This window comes from Talpa europaea, assembly GCF_964194135.1.
Source record: "Talpa europaea genome assembly, chromosome: 5".
Classification (NCBI taxonomy): Eukaryota; Metazoa; Chordata; class Mammalia; order Eulipotyphla; family Talpidae; genus Talpa; species Talpa europaea.
The window spans coordinates 72890612-72917155 of record NC_140071.1 but is presented as its reverse complement, the minus strand read 5'-3'; the positions used below and the strand labels follow the sequence as shown (position 1 = coordinate 72917155).

Sequence of the window (26544 nt, the reverse complement as noted above, 5' to 3'; positions counted from 1 at the left end):
TGTTTGCATATAAATATTCACAGTAAGCTCTTATTATTCTCTGAAAATCCACAGTGTTTATTATAACTTCTCTTTCATTTTTGATACTATTTATTTGAATTTTCCCCCTATTTTTTGTAGTGAGCCTAGCTAAAACTTCATCTATTTTGTTTATTAGTTCACTGAGCAAGTTTTTGGGTTCACTGATATTTTGGACTGTTTATTTTTTTTTTTCATTTATTTCTGCTCAATTTTCATTGTTTCCTTCCTTCTACTAGCTTTTGGATTTTTTAATTCTTTTTCTACTCCTTGAGATGAGAGACAAGATTGTTAAATTGGGCTCTTCCTAATTTGTTAATGTGGGTCTATATTGTGGTATACTTCCCTCTTAAAACTGTTGTGTCCTATACATTCTGAAAGGCTGTGTTCTCATTATCATTTGTTTTGACATATTTTTTATTTCTTCTTTTATTTCCTCATTAACCCAGTGGTTGTTCAGTAGTGTATTATTCATTCTCCACATATTAATGTATTTCCCTATTTTCTTTTTGTAGTTGATTTGTAGTTCTATATCTTTATGTTCAGAGGAGATACTTGTTATGATTTCAGTCTTCATGAATTCATTGGTGTTAGCCTTGACCCAATATGTGGTCAATCCTGGAGAATGACTCATGTGCACTGGAGAAAAATACACATTTGCACTTTTCATGAACTAAGCACATGCAGTCTAGTTCTTTGTTTAGGGTGATTATGTCCTTATTTATTTTCTGTCTTGTTGATCTGTCTGTTGGTGAAAGTGAGGTGCTGAAATCTCCAACCACGTATTTTCTCCACTGATTGTTTTCAGATTTGATAATAGGTTTCTGATGTATTTTGTTACCCCTTCATTTAGTAAGTATATATTGAGGAGGGTTATGTCCTTCTATTGTACTGTTCCCTTGATTGTTATATAGTGTCCATCCTTCTGTCTTTTTATCTTTTTTAAATGGAAGTCTTTTTTGTCTTACATAAGTAATGCTGTTCCTACCTTCTTTTCATTGTCTCTTGTTTGCAAGATTGTTCTCCATCCCTTTACTTTCAGTCTATGTTTATACTTCAAACTTAGGTATATTTCCTGGAGGCAGGAAAAGATTGTATTCTGTTTCCTAATCCAACTAGATACTCTGTGCTTTTATTTTATTGGTGAGTTCAGTCCATTGATGTTTAGAGCGATGTGTGTAAGTCTTTTCCTAACATTTTCTTCCTAGTTTTGTGGTGGTTCTAGTTAATTCTGTATTCAGTTCTTTGTGTTCATTTCTCTCTTTTGTTGAAATCCTCAAGCTCTTTGTGATATTTCTTAGGGGTGGGGCATGTGTAGATACATACTCCCTAATATTTTCTTTGTCTGAGAAGATCCTTCTTTCTTGTACGGGAAGGAGAAATTTGCAGGATAAAGTGTTCTTGCTTGGAAATTTTTGTCTTGGAGTATTTTGTACATTCCACTCCTTTCTTTTCTTGCCCATAGTGTCTCTTTGGAGATATCTTAAAACCTAATCTATGTTCTGTTATTGTTTATCTGTTTCTTCCACCTTATCAGCTTTATTATTTTTCTTTGTCTAAAACTCTTGGAAGTTTTACTACTCTGTGTCTTGCTGTAGTTTTTTTTTTTTTTTATTTAGGTAGCTTAGTGTTCTTTTTGCTTCTTGTATTTCTATGTTCAGTTACTTCAAGGTGGGGAAGTTTTCTTCCATTACTGCTTTAAATAGTTTATCAGTTGCCTTTCCTTTCTCTTCGCCTCTGGTATTCTTATGATTCTTATATTACCTTTCCTTGTGGTGTCAGATAATTCTCAAAGTGTTTACTCATTCTTTTACCTTTGTATCTCTCTTTCTTTTTCTATCTTGCTTCTTTCCTTTTTTTCATCTTCAAGATTACTGATTCATTCTTCCATTTGGTTTATTCTGCTTCCATGATGTTCTCCCCAATATTTTTCCTCCTCCATTGATCTTTTTACATCCTGCATTTCTGATATTTTCATGTTTAAAATTTCTGTTTCAATCTTCTTTTTGTTGATTATGTTTTTCATAGTATTTATTTCCTTTTCTGAGTTTTCTTTGTATTGTTCCAGTTGTTTAATTTTCTTAATTATGGCCATTTTGAATTCCATGTTTGATAGATAAATATGCTCTTCCATGTCTTTGTGGTTTAGTTCTGGGATTTTGTTTTCTCTCTGTGGTGTATTATCCCTCTGAGAGCTTTGTTGGCCATTTGTATTTTTCTTTCTCCCTGTTGTTTACTTTGAGGTTTGCTCTGCTGTTGTTGGGGGTTTTGTTTTTTGTGAGTCCTTCTCTCCTGCTATTGTATTACTTTATTGTTGGCCCACCTGCTGGAGCCTTATAGTATCTGTGGTGGTGCTACAACCTCCCCTGAAGCACTTCTGGACTTGTTTCTGGTGACTGGGAGGGCTGGGAAGGCACTCAGTCAAGGGCCTCAGTTGCTGGGAACTTACACTGCCCAGGAGTGGTGGTTCTGGGCCTGGCTCCAGTGGCAGGGTGGGCAGAGTGTTGCTGAAGATCCCTGATGAAGGGTGAGGTCCTGTGTAGTGTAAGATGGTCCATGCATCTGTTCCTTAGGCATTGATGGCTGAGGGCTGGGTGGCTGTACTGCCCAAAGGTGGCTTTGGGCTGGCGGTGAAGCATGAGGCTCTGTGTGGTCCAGTCTAGGGCATGTGTCTATTCCTGAGGCAGTGGTGGTTGAGAGCTGGGTTGGCTGCACTTCCCAATGGTGCCCGGAAACCTGATGTAATAGTTTTTAATGGCTAGTTTTACCCCTGATGACAATGGTCAAATCATAATTGCCATTATCTGGCTCTCTAACATTTGCCTCTTATGCTAGACATACTTAAAAATTAGTCTCTATTCCTCTCACTGGATATGGTTTCCCAGTTGAGCTACTTGGACTCAAGAAATAAAACATGGGGAAAAGGTTAGACTTGCCAGTCTTACAACTTTTAGAAAGATGAGATTTATACAAGACAAAATAAGAACAATGAAATTACTTTGTCATGCTTTCTGTGTTATATGTCTGGGTAAGTGATTTATGTTAGGGGTTTTTACCAGATAGTGGAAGAGCAAGTTCATATGTAAATTAATGTTCTGTGGCTATAGTAATTTTTACCAGCTCTCTAAGTATTGCTTTAAGCTAACATTTAAATTGCAGTTGTGTTTATCAGAAATAATCAAAATAGTTCCAACATCTGTTGAGTAAATATTAATTTTGACACTGGAACTGGTTAAATTAAAAGATGTTCATTATACATGGTCCTAAAGTCAACTTAAACGTGATGAGAAGAACCTGGTAAAGGAACCCAATAGCTACATGATGGGGAAGGCGGGGAACTTCTATATTGGTTTCCTGTTTCTGTGTAACAAATTGTCACAAACTTACTGTTTTTAAATATCACACGTTTATAATCTCAGTCTCTGTGCAACAGGAGGTGAGGCATGGCTTAGTTCAGTCTTCTGCACACTTGTAATCAAGGTGTTGGCCAGAGCTGAATATTCATCTGGAGGCTCAACTTGGGAAGAGTCCACACACAAGCTCACTCACTCCATTGCAGAATATTTTTCTTATTTATTGTAAGACTCATGGCAGCATCTTTAAACTCAGCAATGAAGAGAAAAATCCTTTAATAAGCCTGCCGACAAGAAAGAGTCTTATAATGCATTGTAGTTTGCGGCGTGACATCCATCATCTTTGCTATATCACATTAGTTAGAAGCAAATCACAGTTCCTGCCTAGACTCAATGAGATAGTATCCCTCAAAGACTGACTACAAGTAAACGTGGAAACAATAAGTGCACCTTAGAGTCTGTCCATAACAGCTTCCTATGAGATTTGGATAATAATACCAATTAGCTTATACCAAAAATGAAAATCACCACATTTCTTTAGCTCTATTTTGTGCCAAGAAGTATGCCAAGGGTTTCATATGCTTCATCTCACTTAGTCCTCATAATTACCTCTGTGGTAGACACTATTAACGTTTTCCCCTTTTGAGGAAAATGAGGTTTAAGAATTTGAATGTCTTGCTTGAGATTATGTAGCTAGAAAGTAGCAAAAGTCAGGATTTAAATCCAGGTTTCTTGTGAATCAATAGCAGAACTAACTCTGTATTCAGATTCTTTTTTTTAATATTTATTTATTTATGTATACAAGAGCTGGGATACAACAGAGGTGTGGGAGGGGGTTGAGAGGATTCACCAGAGACAGAGTGGGGAACAGAACAGGTGGATCAACGGAAGTACACTGCTGAGAGGAGCAAAAGGCGAGACAGGAGAAGTCTGCTGCGCCATGTGTGTTGCTCCCTGGCCAGCCTGGATCAAATTTGTGCTGCAGAGACTGCAAACATCTTCATAGGTTGCATCTTAACCCCTTGTGCCACCAGGGAGGCCCTGTATTCAGTTTCTTTCTTTTCTTTTTTTTATAAATTTTCTTTTTATATTCCCCATACAATTGCAACCCCCTTATTTTGACCCAAATCCCTCCCCTACCTGCACCCCACACCCCATAGAGTGTCTCTGGTTCATAGTTGTTGATTTTTTGTTGTTGATTTTGTTATTCTTTTTCCTGGTCCCTTATTTAAGTTTTCTAGATTCCTGCTATGAGTGAGATCATCTGGTATTTTTCTTTTTCTTTCTGGCTTATTTCGCTGAGCATGATCCCTTTCAGCGCCATCCATGTTGCTGCAAATTGCATGTGTTTATCTTTTTTGAATGTTGAGTAATATTCCATGGTGTATATGTACTACATCATCTTGATCCAGTCATCTATTTTTGGGCATTTGGGCTGTTTCCAAAGCTTAGCTATTGTAAACAGTGCTGCTATAAACATAGGGGTGCAGGTGCTCTTTGGAATTGATGTTTCTGTGTCCTTTGGGTAAATCCCTAGGAGTGGAATTGCTGGATCATATGGAAGCTGTATGTTTAGTAGGTCAAGAAATCTCCACAGAGCTCTCCATAGTGATTGGACCAGTATGCACTCTCACCAACAGTGTAGAAGAGTTCCTTTTTCTCCACAACCTTGCCAACATTTGTTGTTGCTAGTTTTATTAATATGTGCCATTCTCACTGGTGTAAGATTGTATCTCATGGTAGTTTTGATTTGCATTTCCCTGATTACAAGTGATGTTGAACATTTTTTCATATGCCTGTTGGCCATTTGCATTTCCTCTTCAGAGAAGTTTTTTTTTAGCTCTTCTGCCCATTTTTTGACTAGATTATTCTCTTTGTTGTTGTTGAGTCTCATCAGCTCTTTGCAGATTTTTGTGATCAGTCCTTTATCATTAGTGTTGTGTGCAAAAATGTTCTCCCAGTCAGTGGGGTTTCTCTTTGTTTTGGTTATTGTCTCTTTTGCTGTGCAGAAGCTCTTTAATTTGATGTAGTCCCAGCTGTTGATCTTTGCCTTCACTATCATGCTTTGGGTGATGTGTCTGTAAAGATGTATTTGAGGTACTTATCATGTAGTGTTTCGCCTATACTTCCTTCTATGTATTTTATGGTTTCAGGTCTTATGTCTACTTCTTTCATCCATTTTGAGTTGGTTTTTGTGTATGATGTGAGATAGTAGTCAAGCTTCATTCTTTTGCATGCAGTGACCCAGTTTTCCCACCACCATTTATTGAACAAACTTTCTTTGCTCCAATGCATATTCTTTGCTCCTTTGTCAAAGATTAGTTGACCATAAATCTGTGGGTTTATTTTTGGATTTTCTGTTCGATTCCATTGCTCTGTGTGTCTGTTCTTGTTCCAATACCATGAGTTTTGATGATTATGGCTTTCTAGTATAGTTTGAAGTCTGGGAGTGTGATGCCTCCATTTCCTTCTTTTTTTTTTCAGGAGAGCTTTGGCTATTCGGGGCTTTTGGTGGCTCCATATGAATTTCATCAATAATTGTTCTATTTCTTTGAAGAATGACATTGAAATTTTGTTTGGAATAGCATAGAATTTGTATATTGCTTTTGGTAGAATGGCCATTTTAATAATGTTTATTCTTCCAATCCATGAGCAGGGGATGTCTTTCCATTTCTTTGTGTCTTCTTCTATTTCTTTTAACAGTGTTTTATAGTTTTCTTTGTATAGGTCCTTTACCTCTTTTGTTAGATTTATTCCCAAATATTTGATTTTTTTTGTTTCGATAATAAAAGGGATGGATTTTTTGATTTCTTCTTCTTCAGATTTATTGTTTGTGTACAGGAAGGCTACGAATTTTTGCATGTTGATTTTGTATCCTGCCACTTACTGAACTGATTGATTAGTTGATTTAGTTCTTCTGTGGAGTTTTTGGGGTTCTGTATGTATATTATAATATCATCTGCAAATAGTGATAGTTTGACTTTTTCTTTTCCTATTTGGATTCCTTGTGTGTCTTTCTCTTGTCTTATTGCTCTGGCTAGGACTTCCAGTGTTATATTGAAAAGCAGTGGTGAGAGTGCACATCCTTGTCTTGTTCCAGATCTTAATGGAAATGCTTTCAGCTTTTCACCATTGATAATGATACTGGCTGTTGGCTTGTCATATTGGCCTTTATGATGTTGAGGTATGTTCCTTATATCCCAAGAATTTCAACGGCTTTTATCATGAATGGGTGTTGCACTTTGTCAAAAGCTTTCTCGGCATCTATTGATATTATCATATGGTTTTTATATTTCTTTTTGTTGACGTGTTGGATAACGTTGATTGATTTTCAGATGTTGAACCATCCTTGTGTCCCTGGAATGAATCCTACTTGGTTGTGGTGAATTATCTTATGGATACTTTGTTGAATTCTGATGGCTAAAATTTTATTGAGGATTTTTGCATCAGTGTTCATTAGGGAGATTGGCCTGTAGTTTTCCTTTTTTGTGTTGTCCTTGTTCGGTTTTGGTATTAGTGTAATGTTGGCTTCATAGAATGTGTTTGGTATTGTCCCTTCCTTCTCAATTTTTTGGAAGAGTTTGTGAAGGATAGGCACTAGTTCATCTCTGAATGTTTGGTAGAATTCATTTGTAAATCCATCAGGTCCTGTGCTTTTGTTTTGGGGAGGTTTTTGATTACCATTTCAATTTCGCTGCTTGTAATTGGTCTGTTTAGGTGCTCTATTTCTTCTTTATCTAGCTTTGGATGATTGTAGAGTTGTAGTAATTTGTTCATCTCCTCTAGATTGTTGAACTTGTTTCCATATAACTGTTCATAGTAGTTACTGATTATTCTTTTGATTTCTGCTGTTTCCGTTGTGATTTCTCCTCTGTCATTTATGATCCTGTTTATTTGTGCTTTCTCCCTTTTTTCCTTTGTGAGCCTGGCTAGGGGTTTGTCTATTTTATTGATTTTTTCGAAGAACCAGCTCTTGGTTTCATTGATCTTTTGGATTGTTTTTTTAGTTTCAATTTCATTTATTTCTGCTTTGGTTTTTATTATTTCTTTTCTTCTACTGGTTTTGGGGTTTTTCTGTTGTTTTTATTCTAGATCTTTGAGCTTCGAGATTACATTGTATCTTTGAGTACTTTCTTGTTTCTTGATGTAAGCTTCTATTGCTATATATTTTCCTCTTATTACTGCTTTTGCTGCATCCCATACATTTAGGATATTGGTATCCTCCTTGTCATTCAATTCAAAGAATTTTTTAATTTCCTCTTTGATCTCCTCATTAGTCCAGTGGTCTTCCAGGAGTGTGGTTTTTAATCTCCATGAGGTAGGAAAGTTCCTTGCCTTCTTTTTATGGTTTATTTCTAGTTTGATACCTTCATGGTCAGAAAAGATGGTTGGTATGATTTCAATCTTGGTGTATCTGTTGACATGTGTCTTGTGCCCCAGTATGTGATCGATCCTGGAGAATGATCCGTGTGCGCTTGAGAAAAATGTGTACTCCGTTTTTGGGGGTTTAGTGTTCTATAGATGTCTGTTAAGCCCAAATGCTCTAGGTCCTTATTTAGAGCTTTAGTTTCTTTGCTTATTTTTTTCTTGTTGATCTATCCATTGTTGATAGTGGTGGGTTGAAGTCTCCCACTACGTATGTGTTTTCTCTGATGTCTGTTTTCAGAGATGACAACAGTTGTCTGATATATTTTGGTGCTCCTTCGTTTGGGTAGTATATGTTAATGAGTGTTATTTCTTCTTGAAGTATTGTCCCCTTGATCATAATGTAGTGACCATTGGGGTCTCTTTTTATCTTTTTGAGTTTGAAATCTGTTTTATCTGATATAAGTATAGCTATTCCTGCTTTCTTTTTTGGTCCATTTGCTTTTAGGATTGTTTTCCATCCTTTAACTTTGAGTCTATTTTTATCTTTTGTAGCTAAATGTGTTTCCTGGAGACAGCAAAAGGTTGGGTTTTGTTTCTTAATCCATGCTGCCACTCTGTGTCTTTTTATTGAAGAGTTTAGTCCATTTACCTTTAGAGTTAATATTGATATGTTAGCATCTCTATTTGCCATTGTGTTTGTCTTTCCTTTGATTTTATTTATTTATTCTTTTAATAACTTTTTTTTTTGTTTTTGGTCTTCTTTCGTTGTTATTCATCCCTCTGAGGTTCTGGCTTTAGGATTCCTTGTAGTATTTTTTGGAGTGGGGGTTTAGTCGTAATGAAATTCCGGAGTTTCTGTTTGTCTGGGAAGGTCCTTATTCTTTCTTCATAGAGGAAGGAGAGCTTTGCGGGATAGAGTATTCTTGGTTGGCATCTGTTTTCTTGGAGTCTGTTGACTATGTCCCTCCACTCTCTCCTTGCCCGTAATGTTTCTTCAGAGAAGTCTGATGTCAGTCTGATTGGTTTTCCTTTGAATGTTATCTGTTTCTTCCCTCTTGTCAGCTTCATTATTTTTCCTTTGTCCTGGATTCTTGGGTGCTTTACTATTATGTGTCTTGCTGTATTTTTCCTTTCATCGTGGAAGTTTGATGTTCTTTTTGCCCTTTGTATATCAATTTTCAGCTCCTTCTTCACATTTGGGAAGTTCTCTTCAATTATCTCTTTGAATATTTTCTCTGTTCCTACATCTCTCTCCTCTCCTTCTGGTATTCCTATAACTCTTATATTTCCTTTCCTCATGGAGTCATATAGTTCGCGAACTCTTTCTTCGTTCTTTTTCCTTTGTACTTCTCTTTCCTTTTCTGTTTTGGTTCTTTTTATTTGTGTGTCTTCAAGAGTACTTATTCATTCTTCCATTTCATCTATTCTGCTTTCATTGCTTTTCCCAGAGTTTTTTAGTTCCTCCATTAATTCTTTGATCTCCTGCGTTTCTTTTGCTTCACTCTTTAGGGACTCAATTTCTTTCTTCTGATCATTGTTTTCCTTTATGAGTTCTGTCATTTTTTTAATCACGGCAATTTTAAATTTTCTTTCTGGAAGACTCATAGGTTCTTCCAAGTTACTGTCGTTGCAATCTGGGGGGTGGTTTTCTTTTTGTGGTGTGCTTTTTTCCTGAGGAGTTGTTAGGTTGCGTGTGGTTCTTCTACTCCCTACTGTCTGTTTTCTAATTTGTCGTATACATTGGGACACTGTGTTGCTGGGACTGGCCGGCATCTTGGGTGAGCGTCTCCGCTCCCCTCTGGTTCCTCCAGGAGCCATCTGTCAGTTTCAGGCAGTCTTTACTGAAGAAAGGTCCCTGTTCTAAAATGCCGATGTGGCGACACACTCCCCTGTGGGCTTGGTCTGCCCCAGCAGTGGGTTCCCGCTCCCCCTCTGGGTTTGGACTGCAGGCCAGAAGGGGCCTGGCATGGGCAAGCTTCCCCACTCACCTCTGGCTCCTGAGGGAGCCTTCTGCTGGCAGTCTTTACTGAAGAAATGTCCCTGTTCTAAAATGGCGAGGTGGGACGCACTCCCTGTGCGTCCGGTCTCAGGCACACTCTTCTGCGTGCCCGGTCTGCCACGGCCGCGGGTGCCCGCTCCCCCTGTGGGCTCAGAAGCTGGTCTACAGGGGTCTGGGGTGGGCTAACTTCCCAGCTGGCCACGGGCTCCTCCAGGAGCCTCCTGCCAGTTTCAAGCAGTCTTTTCTTAAGAAAGGTCCCTGTTCTATGGGGTGTTAGTGACTTTTTTTCTGGTCGCTAGGTGGCGCCAGAGATCTCTCCTATTGTTCTTGGGGAGCTGTTTTTTTCACCCCGTGGGACAGGGAACAGAGTGGAATTGGTAGGGAAAACCTCAACGGCTTTGGGGTGCTGTGTCTGCCTTGTGCCCCACCGACATGGAGGACCCACGCCCCGAATTCCGTGCTCCGGGTCTCAGTTCCAAAGCCCTCAGGTCCAGGATGCGGGCTGTAGCACAGTTCAGTGGCCGCAGGAATGGTGCCTTTTGCACCCCACTCCCGTGTCCGGGCGCCTGGTTTCTGATTACTCAGTGAGGGACTTTCTCCTCAGTGAGGGCCCCCGCGCATCTCCCTGCAAGCCTAGGTCGCAGGCGTGGGTACCTGGGCAGCCACGATCCGCGTTTGCTTTTCAAGCGTGCCGCTTTTCCACGCAAGCTTACCGGCTGGCCCGGGGCTGTGTGCAGGTCTCCAGAGTCTCTGTTGTTCTCTAATGGCGCCCGGAGCCGTTCACTCACCTCTGCGGCGAATCCTGCAGGGTTCTCCTCAGCTCCAGTTCACGGGGTGTGGTGACTGAAATTGTTCCTTTCCACTCACAGTCCCGCTTGATGCATAGTTTGTTCTTGTTGGTTGTATTAGTTTGTTTTTTTCCTCCTTTCTGTTGGTCAGAGAGTGCCGACTTTGTGGGTGGGGGAAGGTAGAAGTGTTCTGCGCTTTCCTCCCTTCTAGTCCTCTTTTATGACAACTTTCTTCTTCGGGTAGTTTGCTGGAGTTGTCTGTTTATCTTCCGTGTCCCAGTTCTCACTGGGACCTGCCGCTTTTCCTCCCTATTAACATTTTTTTAATGGGAGACCTTACTCACAGCGTCTCCTCACCGCCATGTTGCCGCTTGCTGAGTCGCATGTGGTTTTTCTTCTCTACTGCCTGTTTTCTAATTTGCCATATGCCTTGGGACACTGTGTTGCTGGTACTGGCCGGCATCTTTGGCAGACTTCCCAGCTCACCTCTGGCTGCTCTGGTAAGCTTCTCCAGGTTTCAAGCAGTCTTTACTGAAGAAAGGTCCCTGTTCTAAAATGCCAATGCAGGGACGCACTCCCTGCACGCCTGGTCTGCCCCAGAGATGGGTGCTCGCTCCCCTCTGCTCTCAGACTGCAGGCCAGAAGAGGCCTGGCATGGGCAAACTTCCCAGCTCACCCCTGTCTCCTCCAGGAGCCTTCTGCTGGTTTCAGGCAGTCTTTACTGAAGAAATATCCTTATTCTAAAATGGCAATGCAGGGACGCACTCCCTGCATGCCCGGTCTGCCCCGGAGATGGGTGCTCACTCCCCTCTAGTCTCGGACTGCAGGCCAGAAGGGGCCTGGCATGGGCGAACTTCCCAGCTCACCCCTGGATCCTCCAGGAGCCTTCTGCCAGTTTCAAGCAGTCTTTACTGAAGAAAGATTCCTGTTCTAAAATGGCAATGCAGGGACGCACTCCCTGAGCACCCGGTCTTGTATTCAGTTTCTTAAGCTGCCTTTAGCATCCAGAGAGGATCTAGATTGTGGTGGTACAAGGGTATAGATTAATTTGGTTTACATCGCTACCATCCTAAAGTGAACAGATAGGCAGGCAAATGCATACATTTGTACCTACATTCAACAGCTTTGTAGGAAACTGGCAAAGATCATATATAGTACTGATTTGATGTTTTCTGAATTTATGCTATTCATTTAGTACAATTGTTTTAAATTAACTTCCTCTATTTTTCCATACTAGAGAAGGAGTTATTTTTAAACATGCCGATAAGTATCTTTTAAATCAGTCAGTAATGATAGGGAGCACTTTCTATTTCTAAACTTTCTATCTTTGAAAACAAATCTCAAATTTTCTACCTCTGAGCTTTTAGAAAGAAAACATACAGAGTTTTCATTAAATATAATGGAGAGAGTAATTTCTTTCTCTTATTTTATCAGATACTAAAAATATACTTTCTCTGTTAGGCTCCTCAATACCCACTCCTTTAATTTTGTTTGTATTCAGTGACATTCCTTTTTGTGCTGGTACCTCTTTGTTCAGTTGGCTCTACCTTCTCCTCAGGGGAACCTGGGCAAGGATTTAAAATAAGATGAAAATGATCAGAATAGTGTAACTTTTAAACAATACAGTGTGACCTTAGAAAGTAATATCACTTATTAGCATATTTTAAAATGGAGTAGTACTCACTTCCTTCATAGGATGTGAAGAGGGTTAACAAATTATAGATGGCATTGCAATTTTTCAAGAATGGATTTCATAATGCTCTTAGGTTTGACAGCTGAGACTAATGTGATGATGAAGTACCAGAGGCCTCTGTGGAGTAAGATAAAACCCAGTGGAGAACATTAACAAAACCATAAAGCATCACCATATTGCATAGGATTTTTCCAGCAAGGGCTCAAGTTCTCATGCCAGTCTGTCTCAAGGCTGACTAATGGCTTCATTCCTGAATCAAATCAATGGCAATGAGCCTAAAGGGCTGTACTTTTGGTGGTTGTAATAATGATGTTGCCTGTTTTTATTAAACATTTTTAATAGCATTAAATAATGTTTAAACATTAAATATTTTTGAATATAGGCATTTTCACCAATTTATGTGGCTAAACACAAGTATTTATAGGGATTTTTATTTGCTTCATCATCATGGTAATACTGCTGAAACCTAAAGAAGAAGGTCTTAAGTATCAGATGAAATTCAGGAAAAAAAACAAAATTTTATCTTATCCAATATTAATCTTTTTCCTTTGCCTTTCAGGCTGAAAGTCTTTAATTGTAGGAGAAATTCAGACTCCTAATGATACTCACCTCCAGAAACTTATGCAAGGCAAGACACAGGCTTTCAGGCTTTTCTCCACTATAGGATCAGTCAGTAATTGAATATATCAATAGGTTGTAGGAGGGAGAACCATGGCTGCAATTACCTGTAATAACATAAACAAGCAGAACTATGTTGTTTGAGAGCATTTCTTTTTTTTCCAGCTAAAATTGCATGGGTGTTTCTGTACAGTAAGGAGAAAAAAATTTAAAAGTTTTACTAGAAGAAGCCTCCATTGTACCCCATGCTAACAAACTTGTTGCTAAATAGTTGACTTTGGAAGCTAAAGTTCACTTGGTAGGGGCTGGAGGGACTTTGACTCTCTTTTTGATACCCCTATATGTCTACTTTTCTGTTGTGGTGCTCCCAGAAAATTGAGGAGAGAATAGTTTCCTACTTGTCATTTGGTGTTGTAAGGCATACTATTCATGTTTTCTGGAGTTCACCAGAGACCAAGGTGAGACCACTGTGCCAGCACTTCAGATCTACAAGCAAATGCCAAGGAGGAGATAGGCCCACAGGTCAAAAAGATGTGAGGCAATAAAGGGGAGAAGATTGTAGCTACAACAGTTTTAACCCCTTGATGACATAAATAGGAACCTGAGAGTTTTGCAGAGAATTATGCTTGTTACTTGGCTTATAATAAATAAATTGTCACTTTCAGTCTGTTTTCTCATCTAGAAAATGGCTATATCATCAATATATGCAGTAATAACAAATATCCCCAAAATTTCAGTGACTAAAATGGCAAAGGTTTGTTTCTTGCTTCTTGCTGGGATATCAGTGGGAATGGCAGGGCACTCTGGTGTATTATCCTCACCCAGCCTCCCACATTGACTGGCTTTACCATCTGGAATATTCAGCCATGGACTAGGGAAATAACTGTGGCAAATCCTACAGGAGCTCTTAAAGACTTTCAGGTAAAAAAGGTGTCCATTCATATCTCCTTGGCCAGGAGAAGTCATGTGGCCATATCCCACTTTAAGGAAAGTATTATACTTTCCCACTTTGAGGGGAAAGTATAATCCCCTCATGCCCACACATGGAGGTGAACCAGAGTCTTGGTAAATGCCCCTCCTAGACCCATAGTATACTGATGCCTTGTGATCATTACCCCACATGGAGGTTCACCACCCCACTTACATAGGAAAAGACTAGAGAGAAATGAACACCACTGAAAAGGGATTGTTTTCATAGATATGAAAAAATGGAAGGTTATTTTAAATTTCTATAATGTACTTAAATTTGTAATTTGAAAACCAAAACATTTGTATAAATGTCAACTAGCAATAATAGAAATAATACCCCTTTTTCCTGATAAGTTGTAATTATTGTATTACCTTCTGGAATGAGGTTTTACTTGGATATATGTACTTAGGTTATTGTTACATGAAAGCACCACATCAAATTTGACCTAGCCCCTGTCCTTATGAAACAAAATACCTGAAGTCACACACCCACCTCAGTTAAAACACGCATCTATGACTAGTAAAAACTTGGAGTGGGGAGAGGCACTAACTTAGTAAGGATAATGGAATGTGACGATAGATTTGGACCTCACTTTACCAGGCCATCCTGCCTATGAGGTGGGCAGTGAGGATGGGGGTGCATTGCCAGGGCAGGAAGGCACTGATTACACACAGGACAGCTTTGTCTCAGGCACCACCCTCTCACCTTCTGCTTTTCCTGCACTAAAGTGCCACGTTCCTGGGGTTGGTGCTCATGGAGTTTAATGGGAGCTGTTTGGCAAGGATGTCTGTTGGGTTCTTTGGTTCTTGCAGGTGGTGACTTGTTCCTTCTTGCAATGTTGCACTGTGGGAGTTGTTCCACTTTTGTCAGCACTCCAGCTTGGAAAATCTCAGGTGGTTTTCACTAAATTCGGAGATCAGCACTTCTGCATATCTTTGACTCAGTGCAATGAATGTGCAAAGAATGAATGGATGAAGTGTTGTTTGAGATGCCTCAAGGGGATATTGATTTGTGCAGATGAACCTTTTCAGCCATTTATTCATCTAGAGCCTAAGAGTTTTGATAATTACTTTCTAGTATTCTCCTTTCACTTGGAAGAGTCCCTAGGATACCATTCTCTTACCTCTTCTTTTCCTTATTTCTTATTCTCCAGCAGAGAAGTCCACCTGGAAGCTCTGAGCACAGTTTCCTTCAAAGTGGGCAACAGTGATGCCCCCATCCCTGTGGTATCTTGCATAATATCTTAGACATTGTAGGGAATCAAAACATATCAATTAAATATTAAATTATTGAGGTTTTCCACCATTTTAAAAAACATACCTATGGAAAAATATAAGACTGTAACCAAATATCTCGGTTTTTTTCTTCAATATATTCTTGTTGCTATGAACTTAATGAGCCAATAAGTTCCAATACATCTTGCCTCTTTTTTCTCCCTTCAGCTATAAGTACTGTTGTGTCTCACTGAATCATCAGGCTTGTTCTTATCTCCTGTAACTATTTGTACTCTTCATTTAGAGGCAGGGGCAGAGGTACAGTAACAGAGATCATGTTCTTGTTACCCTGGCATGAACCACAGCTATCTCTACAACCTGGGAACCCCAGGAGATCTTACTTTTTTGGCAGCTTTCAACAGTCCACGGGGATGCTCAGATTTCTCTTAGTGCTCATCAATTAATCATGTGCCTTTTTCTTCTATAAATACTTGGACATCTACATTTTAGATAGATTTGCAATTTCTTGTCTACCTTGGTGGTAGTGGCCCATTGACATATAAAGACTGTGAAGGAGGAAGAATAAGTGAGGAACTGATTAAGGGACAGTGTGAGCTCATTGAGTTTGTAAGGTGAAGAATTTCACAGTAGTCTGTATCCCAGAGGACTGACTATACTGAAGAAAATCAAAGAGGAGGAACTAGAAACATGGCAATATGTGTAAGGGTCAGAGACCAGGCATTATCCTCTAGTTATTTTAAGATCTGGAGTTAGCAACCTTCATGAAAGTGTTAGGAACTCCTCTTTACATATGTACATACTATACACCCAATTAGAAGATGGGAATGAAGACCGATAGCAAAAGTTTATAGATATTCAACAGGGATGGAGAAGAGTGTAATTTACTGTTGTAATGTGCCAGAGAAATATGACACGCTTTTGTTTATTGACAGAAATTGTCTGAGACACTGTCATTTTGTGCAGTTCTGTTGTTCCTTTTAAAATGTGATGGGTCATGGAAAAAGCATAACTTCATAGAAACAACACTTGTGGCCCTTTAGGGTTTCGTTCCATTTGGGAAAGCTTCCATGTAAATGCAGCTTTTACTAAGCTTTCACCATTGCCTTTGGTTCCACTTATTTCCTGTGTATTTGATCTTGAGTGAAAATTATTTGATATTTTGGGTTGTCATTGAGAATTGTAGTTTTTCTCAAGTTTTGTCAAATTGTAGTTTTTTAGAAGTAACTAATGTAGGTCTATGATACAGTTTTCAATAGCCTTGTCACCTCTGATCTTGTTTCTGGCACCCTGAACAGCTCCCAGTATTACATTAATACTGATCAAGCTGGTGGCACAAGTCATGTTCACAGGTGTGGTCTCTACCATGACTTATACTGATGCACTTATCCAGCCTTGTCAAGTACTTTTATTTTAGCATTGAGTCGAGTTTAGTGTCATGTTCTGCTTCTCTTTGAAGGCTTTTTGTCTTTGTCCAGTAGCTTCTGAGTTGGAAGTCTACCAGTTTTAGGAAGGAAGGAGGGCTTTGAAAAGTGTGGGTGAGAAGTATTAACCCTGCCTCCTGCCAACAGCCTTGCAAGCACAAGACTGGCAAGTACATGTGCTCTTGGCATTAGGAAAGCCTTGCCGAAAATGAAATTAAAATTCCTCAGCTGGTCAGAAAATTAATCAGGACTGAATCTAAGTAGACAGAGACATAAGCTAGACTCCTTGTTCCAATACTGATGAGCATTTCATTATTATGTGGATAAAATGTAGAGTCATGGAAGAGGCCAAGTAGGGAAAGAAATGAAAGAGGTGAACAGTATCTTTAGGATTTAAATTCTGGCTACAAAAAAATTTTATAGCAGCTGTTACCTCTTAGTTGCCTTCATGACAGTATGATAAATTGTGAGTTACTCATTTCATAGCACTTCTAGAGCATCCACAGTGAAGCAGTGATATGACATGTGCTAGCACTAAGTTGTGACCATACCTAGTCCTTGCCTTCCAGGAGTTTATAACTGGGTAGGAAAGGACAGTAGAGAGTGCAAAGTCTGTAATAACCAGTCAGATAAGAAGTACTGCCATACCACTTAGGATTATTTGGTAGGAAAGTAACTGTAATGCATCCCAGCAAATTTAAAAAGGATTAAATTGATAAAAGGGGAAAGGAGCTTGAAAGGAATCTGGAGATATAGACTGCAAGAACTAAGGGACCATCTCTTCAGGATCCTCAAATGAGGTAACTCCATGGAAACTTAGGTCTATTCATTCAAAATTCAGATTCTCAAAAGAAAGAATCTGCTGGATCCAGCTGGGGCATGCACCACTTCTCAGCAGGGGAAAAGAGAAGACAGTGCAACAGCATAGAGACCTCTCTCCAGGGAGAATAAGCGCTAAAAAACAGACTCAGATTTTCCCAGAAGTAGCTGTTTCTGTGTTTCCTGGGATTGCCATCTGTGAGCAGGTGTGTGTTTATTTGTGGCACACTCAGTGTTAAGGTCATGCTGATCTGATGCCATAGACTGTAGAATCATTTCCTGTAGGTTCTTTGACTCACTGACACCTGTTTCCTTCTCTTGATCCCAGAGTGAGCAGTCTCACCTCATGAGAGAACATGAGGATGTCCAAGAACGAACAACACTTCGGTACGAGGAACGCATCACAGAGCTCCACAGCATCATTGCTGAGCTCAACAAGAAGATAGACCGCTTGCAAGGCACTACCATCAGGTAGTTGGATCCAATTTCTGGCTGTTCTCTGCCCCTCTGGGCTGTACCCTGGGATTAAGATGTTTTATTTGTAACTTAGACTTGTATAGCTAATAAACTACTTCCTCTTCTCTGTTAACCATGTACTTTCTCCTCCATTATCTGTTTTGATTTTCATCTTCTGGATAACCCTGCAAGATAGATAGGGAGGGAGTTATAATCCTCAGTTAAGTCAGAAGTTGAGTGAAAGACTTTATCAATAAGTTTAAAATGGAGGTCCTCTGTCTTGAGAGACCAGCACCTTTTTTATCCATCAGATTTGCTCTAGACAAGTAAACTATGTACAGCTCTTGGGATTTACAAATGTAGTTTATAATTAATAATAGAGGCTTCAAGCAATTCTAATAAAACTTTGAGCTTTCCTCACTGACTTAACCTCTTGCAAATCACTAAGGTAGGGGGCAAGATTTTATCCATTGTTTTACTGTGAAAAACCTGGTGCTTAAAAATATTAAGCGGCTACTTTGATTTTACGTTTATAAGAGAGTAGAAGTAGAACTAGAACCTCCAGTGTCTCTGTCCTCACTTAAGTTTTATTCCTTGCAAATGTCTATGGGGCACCCTGTCTTCCTTGTTTCTCAATCAGTTGACCCCTAAATTTCCTGAACACTCACTTTGTGTATCTGCCCTACTCTTTCAGAGGAGGCATTTGCTCTAAGTGACTCACTAAGCAAGGATGGGAACTTTTTCTCTCCCTGTCTATGTCCAAGGAACAGCCCCGAGGAAAGCGAAAAGCTGGTACTTACCTTTATGAAGAAAGAATGCTTTGTTTGTTGAATGTTTGTTCAACTCACAGTTAATACAGTTTTAGAGGCAGCTACTTTAAACCCTCCCTTTAGAAGTCCAAGTCATAAGAAACTTTGGATGCATTTCATAACAACTCCAGGAACTCCACTAATGATGGGGCTACTTGCTGACAGTACTGGTGGGCCTCTGCTTTCTGAGCAAAATCATGGAAACATTTGCACTGAGCAGAAGCCACACAATAAATTCCATATTCAAATTAGAACCTCAGTTTTTAAATTGCTTCTTGACATTTAGAGTGATTGTAGGTTAGAAATGTATGAACAGAGTAGAATTTTCAGCCCCTCAAAATGATTATAGTAGAGTTAAAGTACATCAGCAAGTTTGTAATTCCCATAAAGCACGTAAGAAGGTGAAAGCAAATGGGCTCAATTATTTTTTCATTTCCTTTGCTTCTCACTGTTTACACACAACGAAGCTACAATTTTTGTATATTGATCTTGTACCTGCCACATTGCTGTGTTTATCTATTATTTCTACTAATAGATAGAAATAGTTTTTTTGGTGGCATATTTAGGGTTTTATATAGATAATGTATCATCTACAAATAGTAATAGTTTCACTTTTCTGATGTGGATTCTGTTTAATTCCTGTTTTTGTCTGATACCTATGGACAAAACCTCTAATACTAGGTTAAAAAGGAGTGGTGACAGTGCATATCCTTGTCTTGTTCCTGATCTTAGGGGAAAACTTTTACTTTCACCATTGATTATTTTATTGAATTTAGATTTATAATATGTCACCTTTATTATATTGAGGAGGATTCCTACTATTCTCATCTTGTTTAGAGTTTTTACCATAAATAGTACTGAATGTTATGAAATGTTCTCTCTGTATATTGATATTACCATATGATTTTTATCTTTCTTTTTTGATATGGTATATTATATTAATTGATTTAAGTATATAAAGCCATCCTTGCTTCATTGGGATAAATCCCACTTTGAGCAGGGGATTAATTGTGATGTATAATGCTTTTGATACATTGTTGAACTTGATATGCTACTATTTTGTTGAAGATTTTGCATCAATGTTCATCAGGGGTATTGGTCTATAATTTTTTTTTCTAGTGCTATTATAACCGGATCTGGGCAGCCCCCAGAGGCCACAGGGCAAGAAGGTTTTGTTGGGGCTGATGCATACTGGCCTCAGCCCACCACCTGTGGATATTTCCCCTTACCTAGCCTCAGCAAGGTTGGCTCCAGCCATGGCTCTTTGGGACCAACTGGCCCACAAACCTGCACTGACCTAAGTGCAAGCCAGTTTGGGCTTTTCCTCCTTTTATATCTGACTTTCAGATTCTAAAATGGAATGGTCAGGTGGGAGCTAAATGGACCAATCAGGTGCAAGCTAAATAGACCAATCAGGCCCAAGCTCAATTAATTCATGAATTATTCAGATTGAAACATAGAAAATAAGCTGATAGGTGCTAAACAGCCGAATCTAACACTTAGGATTGAAAAGAGTCCAATCAGGCTTGTGGAGTAGGGCACCCTGAGGGGGATATAAAGCAGAGCAAGAGACAGCTTTATTCATTCTGCTTCTGGCCTTCAAAGAGGAAGCATTATTAATCAGACCACCTTTGAAGAAGGATTTGGCAGATGGCCTCTGAAGACAGAGAAGCATCAAGTAGCTCCATGGGATTCAGAGGACCTGCATGGACTTCCAGAGCTCCAGACCTCCATAGACCTGCACAGAGACTGGCTGCTGCACCTGCGTCCGACCCTACCTCTGACATCACCTGCAAGGAGCACTGTCAAGCTTGGCCCAGCTCAAAGAGCTGACCACAGCATCTGGTTCTCTGGCACCATCTCTTGGTGCTATTGAGTCCATCTCTGTCTGGTCTCGTGTCCAGCCCAGGCTCTAGACGGCTGTTGTGGACTACTGCTGTGTTGCCTCATCTTCTACGAGTGCCCTTTGTTTGGAATTTCTAGATACTATCTGGGCTGAGATAGCTGGCCACGTGTGACCTTAGAAACTCTTTCCCCCAATCTCCTGTTTGTTAAATAAATGCTGTTGTTGTTGGAGGACCCTGAGCCTGAATGGTCTTGTGTGTGGGGGAGAACCCACTGACAGTGACTTGTTTCTGCACTTTAAACACTGTCCTTTGACTCTGTTTTAGCCCCTTGGCACAGTTTGAACACTGTTTTAGATCTGTATAACATTGTCATAGTACTATTTTCAGTTTGGCAGGAGCCAACCTCACTGGGGTTTGGGAGGGGCTACATCCACAGCTGGTGGGTTGAGGCCTGTGTGCCTTGGCTCAAACAAAGCCTTCTTGCCCAGTGGCCTCTGGGCACCATGGGATCTGGTTACACTATCTTTATCTGGTTTCAGCATTAGGGTAATTAAGTACCTTGAAATGTTTTAGGAAGTGTTCCTGTGTCTTGAATTTTTAAAAATAACTTCAGCAAGACAGCCATTAATTCTCATTTAAAAGTTTGAGAAAATTCATTTTTAAAGCCATCTGGTTCTAGGCTTTTGTTTTTGAGAAGATATTCTTTATTGCTGTTTCGATTTATATGCTTGTGACTGTGGTTTATTCAATTCCTCTGTTTCTTCCTGATTAAGTCTAGTAAATTATATTGATCTATGAGTTTGTCCATTTCCTCATGATTGTTGAACTTAATGGCATATTGTTGTTTATAGTAGTCTCTTATAGCATTTGCATTTCTGTGCATATTCTGTGATAATTACTTCTTTTTCATTTCTGATTCATTTATTAATGTTTTCCTCCTTTCTTTGTTAGCCTAGCTAGAGATTCACCTATTATGTTAATCTCAAAGAACCAACTATTAATTTCATTGATCTCTTATAGTTTTTTCATCTCTGTTTCATTTATTTCCATTCTTATTTTCATTTCCTTCCTTCTGCCGAATTTTGATCTTTTTATTTCCTCTTTTACAAGTTGCTCTCAGTATAGTTTTATGTTTTTTATTTGGGATTTTTGTTTGTTTGGTTGATATGGTCATGTATTGTAATTACCTTACTTTTTAAGTCTGTTTTTGCAGCATCCCATATATTCTGGTAGCTTGTATCCTTGTCTTAATTAGTGCAATGTATTTTTAATTTCTGTTTCAATTTCCTCTTTTACTGACTGGCCAATAAGTAGCATCTTGTATAGTCTCCTGGTATTTTTTCCCATTTTTTTATTCTTGATTTCGAACCTTATGGCATTATGGTCATTGAGAATATAATATTGATTTTTGGTATAAGTTTTAGTTATAATTTTTTTGACAATTGACTTGTGTCTCAGCACATGGTCTCTTATTGAAAATTCCATGAGCATTTGAAAAAGATGTGTTAACAGTGATTTTAGGTATGGGTACCTGTAGCTACAGTAAGCCTAGTTGGTCTAGGTCCTCTTTTAAGGCTGTTGGTCCTTCATTTATTCTCTGTTTTATTGATCTGTCTACACTTGTAAGAATATTAAAACCCTCTGGCATTTGTCAATATCTCTCCTTTAGCTCTGTTAGTAATTATCTTATGTATCTCAGTGTTCCATCATGTGGTATATCTACATTTTTTCAGTATTAGTCCTTCTTTATCATAACAAAATGTCCATTTCTTATTACCATTTTTAATTGGAAGTCTAATTTATCTAATATAAATATAGCTATTCTGAATTTTTTAATTGCTGTTTGCTTATAGGATTATTTCTAGCCTTTCACTTTAAGTCCATGCTTGTCTTATTGGTAAGATGGTTTCTTGTAAACAGCAGAAGGCTGAACTTTACTTTGAAATCTATTCAGCCACTACAACTTTTTTTGTTAATTTTTTTTTATTTATACATACAAGAATGGGTACAGGCCAGAGGTGTGTGGTGGTGAGAGGATTCACCAAAGACAGAGTGGGAACAAAACAGGCAGATTGACTGAAATGCACTGCTGAGGGTGTAACAGGGTGGTCCCCAGGAAAGGGGGAGGTTCCAGGTTCCTTGCCCCACCCAAGGAAGGGTGGAGCTGAGCAGGAAGAGGAGAAGCTGCAGAAGAGACTGAGGAAGGAAGCAGGATGGAGCCAGGAGACCTGGAGGAGGCGCATGGAGCCTAGAGACATGTGAAGAAACTGCGCTTGTCTTTTGGTCGTGGACTGGGTGACACAGATGTGGGTGAGACCCATGGGGAGGTGACAATGGCAGCTTTTATCTTGATGTTGATTTTGCTCTTTTCCTTCTGGGCTTGTCTGATTGTTTCTGACAATCAGAAACAATTTTGCTGTGGGTCCCCACTGGAAGGTGCTTTAGACTCATGGCAGGCTTTGGGGCCTTGCTCTGGGCCAATCCCATTTGGATGGACTTTCACCCATGAGGGGACGGGTAACTTTGGGTTGTTGATTTAGAAACTAGACTCTTTGCCTTTCCTGTATTGTTTCCTAGTTGTATTAAAGTTCCTTCCCATTAAAGTCTCCTATGTTTTGTATTGATGCGGCGGATGGCAGAACCCATTAGAATAGGCAGGTTTGCGGGGTTTGGGCTGCCCCTCTCCCTGTCCTATAACAAGGGGAGCAGCTGGCAAGTCAGGAGAGGTCTGCTGCACCATGTAGGTCACCTACCTGGCCAGGGATCAAACTCATGCTGTAGTAGCTGCGGATTACTTCATAGCCGTCAGCCACTACAACTTTTGACTGGTGAATTCAGGCCATTTATATTATTGATTATTGAGACATAAGTATTAACTGCCATTTCATTATTTTTTACTTTGTCTTTTACTTTTGAAGTCTTCCTTCTGTATTTTGTTTAGGTTCCATTTCCATTGTCCTATTGTTACTTGTAGAAATGTTTAAAAGTACTGCTGAAGTAAATATACGACAGGCTATTTGTATGACCTATTTTATTATCTGGTCTCAAATTCATTCTCATGGGTCACATTGTAACTCTCCTAATTCTTCAGATTATATTTAATTATATAATTTAGGTATTTGTTTCTTCTGTATTTATTGTTATTTTTCTTTATAATGGCCCCATTACAACTTCCTTCAGCACAGCTCGATGTTGATCAATTCTTTTAATTTTAGCTTTTCAGTGAAGTTGCTTACCCTTCCTTCTGTCTTGAATGTTAATCCTGCTGCAAACAGGTTTCACTGCTTCATTTCCTGGTTTCTCATTAGCCCACTGCTGTCTGGATTCTGACACTAACAACTTGCCAAAATTTTTTGCTATGGATTAAACTGTGTCCCATCCTCCCCACCCCATCACCACCACCAAATTTATATGTTGAAGCCCTAGCCCTTAATTTGATACTATTTGGAGATGGGGCCTTTGGTATGTAATTAGTGGAGTTGTAGTAATGCAGGTGAGCCTGTTATAGGACAGGGAGAGGGGCAGCCCAAGCCCCGCAAACCTGCCTATTCTAAATGGGTTCTGCCATCTGCCGCATCAACACAAAACACATGAGACTTTACTGGGAAGGATCTTTAATAAAACTAGGAAACAGGGCCTCCCCGGTGGCGCAGCGGTTAAGCGCTGGGTTGCGAAGCTGCCCACAGCCTCTGCAGCGCTGGTTCGATCCCGGGCTGCTTCCTGGCCACCGGAGGAGGGTCCCACATGGTGCACAGACCTCTCCTGCCTCCCGCTGCTCCCCTCAGCAGTGTACTTCGGTTCTTTTGCCTGCTCTGCTCCCCGCTCTGGCTCTGGTGAATTCTCTCACCCTCCCACACTTCTGACTGTACCCTGTGCATGTATAAACAAACAAACAAATAAATAAAAAAAAATGCCTCTATAAAAAAAATCTATTTAAAAAAAAATAAAATAAATCTGCCTTAAAAAAAAAAACTAGGAAACAATACAGGTAAGGCAAAGAGTCTAGTTTCTAAATGAAGCACCCAAAGTTACCCATCCCCTCGTGGGTAAAAGTCCATCCAAATGGGATCGGCCAAGAGCAAGGCCCCAAAGCCTGCCAGAGTCTAAAGCACCTTCCAGTGGGGACCCACAGCAAAGGATCAGAAACAACCAGACAAGCCCAGAAGGAAAAGAGCAAAATCAACATCAAGATAAAAGCTGCCATGGTCACCTCTCCACGGGTCTCAGGGTGGTCCCCAGGAAAGGGGGAGGTTCCCTGCCCCACCCAAGGGAGGGTGGAGCTGAGCAGGGAGAGGAGAAGCTGAAGAAGAGACTAAGGAAGGAAGCAGGATGGAGCCAGGAGACCTGGAGGAGGCACATGGAGCCTAGAGACATGTGAAGAAACTGCGCTGTCTTTTGGTCGTGGACTGGGTGACACAGATGTGGGTGAGACCTGTGGGGAGGTGACAATGGCAGCTTTTATCTTGATGTTGATTTTGCTCTTTTCCTTCTGGGCTTGTCTGGTTGTTTGTGACCCTTTTCTGTGGGTCCCCACTGGAAGATGCTTTAGACTTGTAGCAGGCTTTGGGGCCTTGTTCTGGGCCGATCCCATATGGATGGACTTATACCCACGAGGGGACGGGTAACTTTGGGTGCTTCATTTAGAAACTAGACTCTTTGCCTTACCTGTATTGTTTCCTAGTTTTATTAAAGATCCTTCCCATTAGTCTCATGTGTTTTGTGTTGATGCTGCGGATGGCCGAACCCATTTAGAATAGGCAGGTTTGCGGGGTTTGGGCTGCCCCTCTCCCTGTCCTATAACAAGCCCAGCATGATAAGATTAGTGAATCTCCTCATAGAAAGAGACCAGAGCTTCTCACTCCACTTGTTTTCTCCCCTTGCCATATAAGAACAAGTATCTGCATGCCAGGGAAAGAACCAGTCTAGAAATTATGAGAGAATAAATGCCTGATATTTAAGCAAACTAGTCTATGGTATTTTGTTATAGCAGCCTTAACTAAGACACCGTTTTTGAAAATAATCAGTGATTTCTTTTTTTTAAGATTTATTAATTTATGCATACAAGTGCTGGGGTGTGAAAGGTTCGGTGTGGTAAAGAAAAGGAGAGCCAGGCTAAATTTCTCAAAGGGAGGGAAAGTTTATTGTGCCCCAGGCAGACCTCACAGACCCAAGGCGGGGGTCAGTGAAGCCGCACGTTGTTAGGGGGAAGCAGGGTTTTATAGGGCGAGGAGAGGTCAGGTGGGTAGTTGGGCTCCTATGGCTGGAAAAGTTTGTAGGGCAGGTATAGGTTCTTTGTCTGAGATGAGACTCATGGGGGGTGGGGGAGGCTCATTGTCTGAGTCCTCCAGGCAGGTATCAGCATTCCTGCCCCCCAGGTGGGCTTCCTGGTTGGCTTCTGCATTCAGGCCTCCTGCATGGACCTTTCATACCAGCCTTTTGTTGATAGGAAAAGGGGGAGGGTTCTTTCTTTGGCTACTTCCTGCTGAAAAGGGGCGAAGACCAAGGGGGTGGCTCAGGCCTGGTTATGAGGGTCTTCTGCAGGGATGCGAGAATATGGGTGGAGAAGGAGTTGGTTAAAGGTGGTAGGAGACATTTCCCGAATGCGAGCCTGTATGAATTTTAGGAGACAAGGAGCGAAAAGAAAAAAATAAGGTTATCATTAGTATTGGCCCCAAGAGTGGGAGGAGCCATGACACTATAGGATTTTGAAACCATGTCAGCGGAGAGTTGGAGTCCCCGGTTTTACTAGTAATAACATTCTTCCCTGAGGAACAGGCAGGTACCCCCTTTATTAGCTGTTAACAAGTCCAGAGCCCGCCGGTTTTGGAGAGTGACCTGTGCCAGGGAGGTGAGCTGTCTTTTTAATGATGCTAAAGACACACAGGTTTTTTGTAAGGAGGTATTTCTTTATAAAATTTCTGGGCAGAAATCAGGCTGTGTTCCAGGGCCCCACCTGCCATACTTGCAGCTGCTATCGATGATGCCAAGCTGATTACAACCATGATTGGAAGAAAGGCTGCCCGCATAGTCCGATGTGGTGAGAATAACTAACCTAACTCAGACTGTCTGTACAGAGTTAACTGTGGGACCACGAGAGAGTACGTGGGCCTGGAGTAGCAGAATTAATACACTGAGAGAGAGAGAGCCAAT

The 26544-nt window shown here is 40.2% G+C and overlaps 1 protein-coding gene across 1 annotated transcript in view; it reads left to right on the top strand.

Moving 5' to 3' along the window:
• Positions 1-26544, top strand: part of MCC (MCC regulator of WNT signaling pathway) — a gene marked incomplete at both ends in the record, with an annotated part of 304107 nt that overhangs the window by 180635 nt on the left and 96928 nt on the right. Inside the window, one exon of the mRNA XM_084233100.1 lies at positions 17611-17753. Within this exon, the coding sequence (XP_084089226.1) occupies positions 17611-17753 (143 nt within the window). The remainder of the gene's footprint in view (positions 1-17610; positions 17754-26544) is intronic.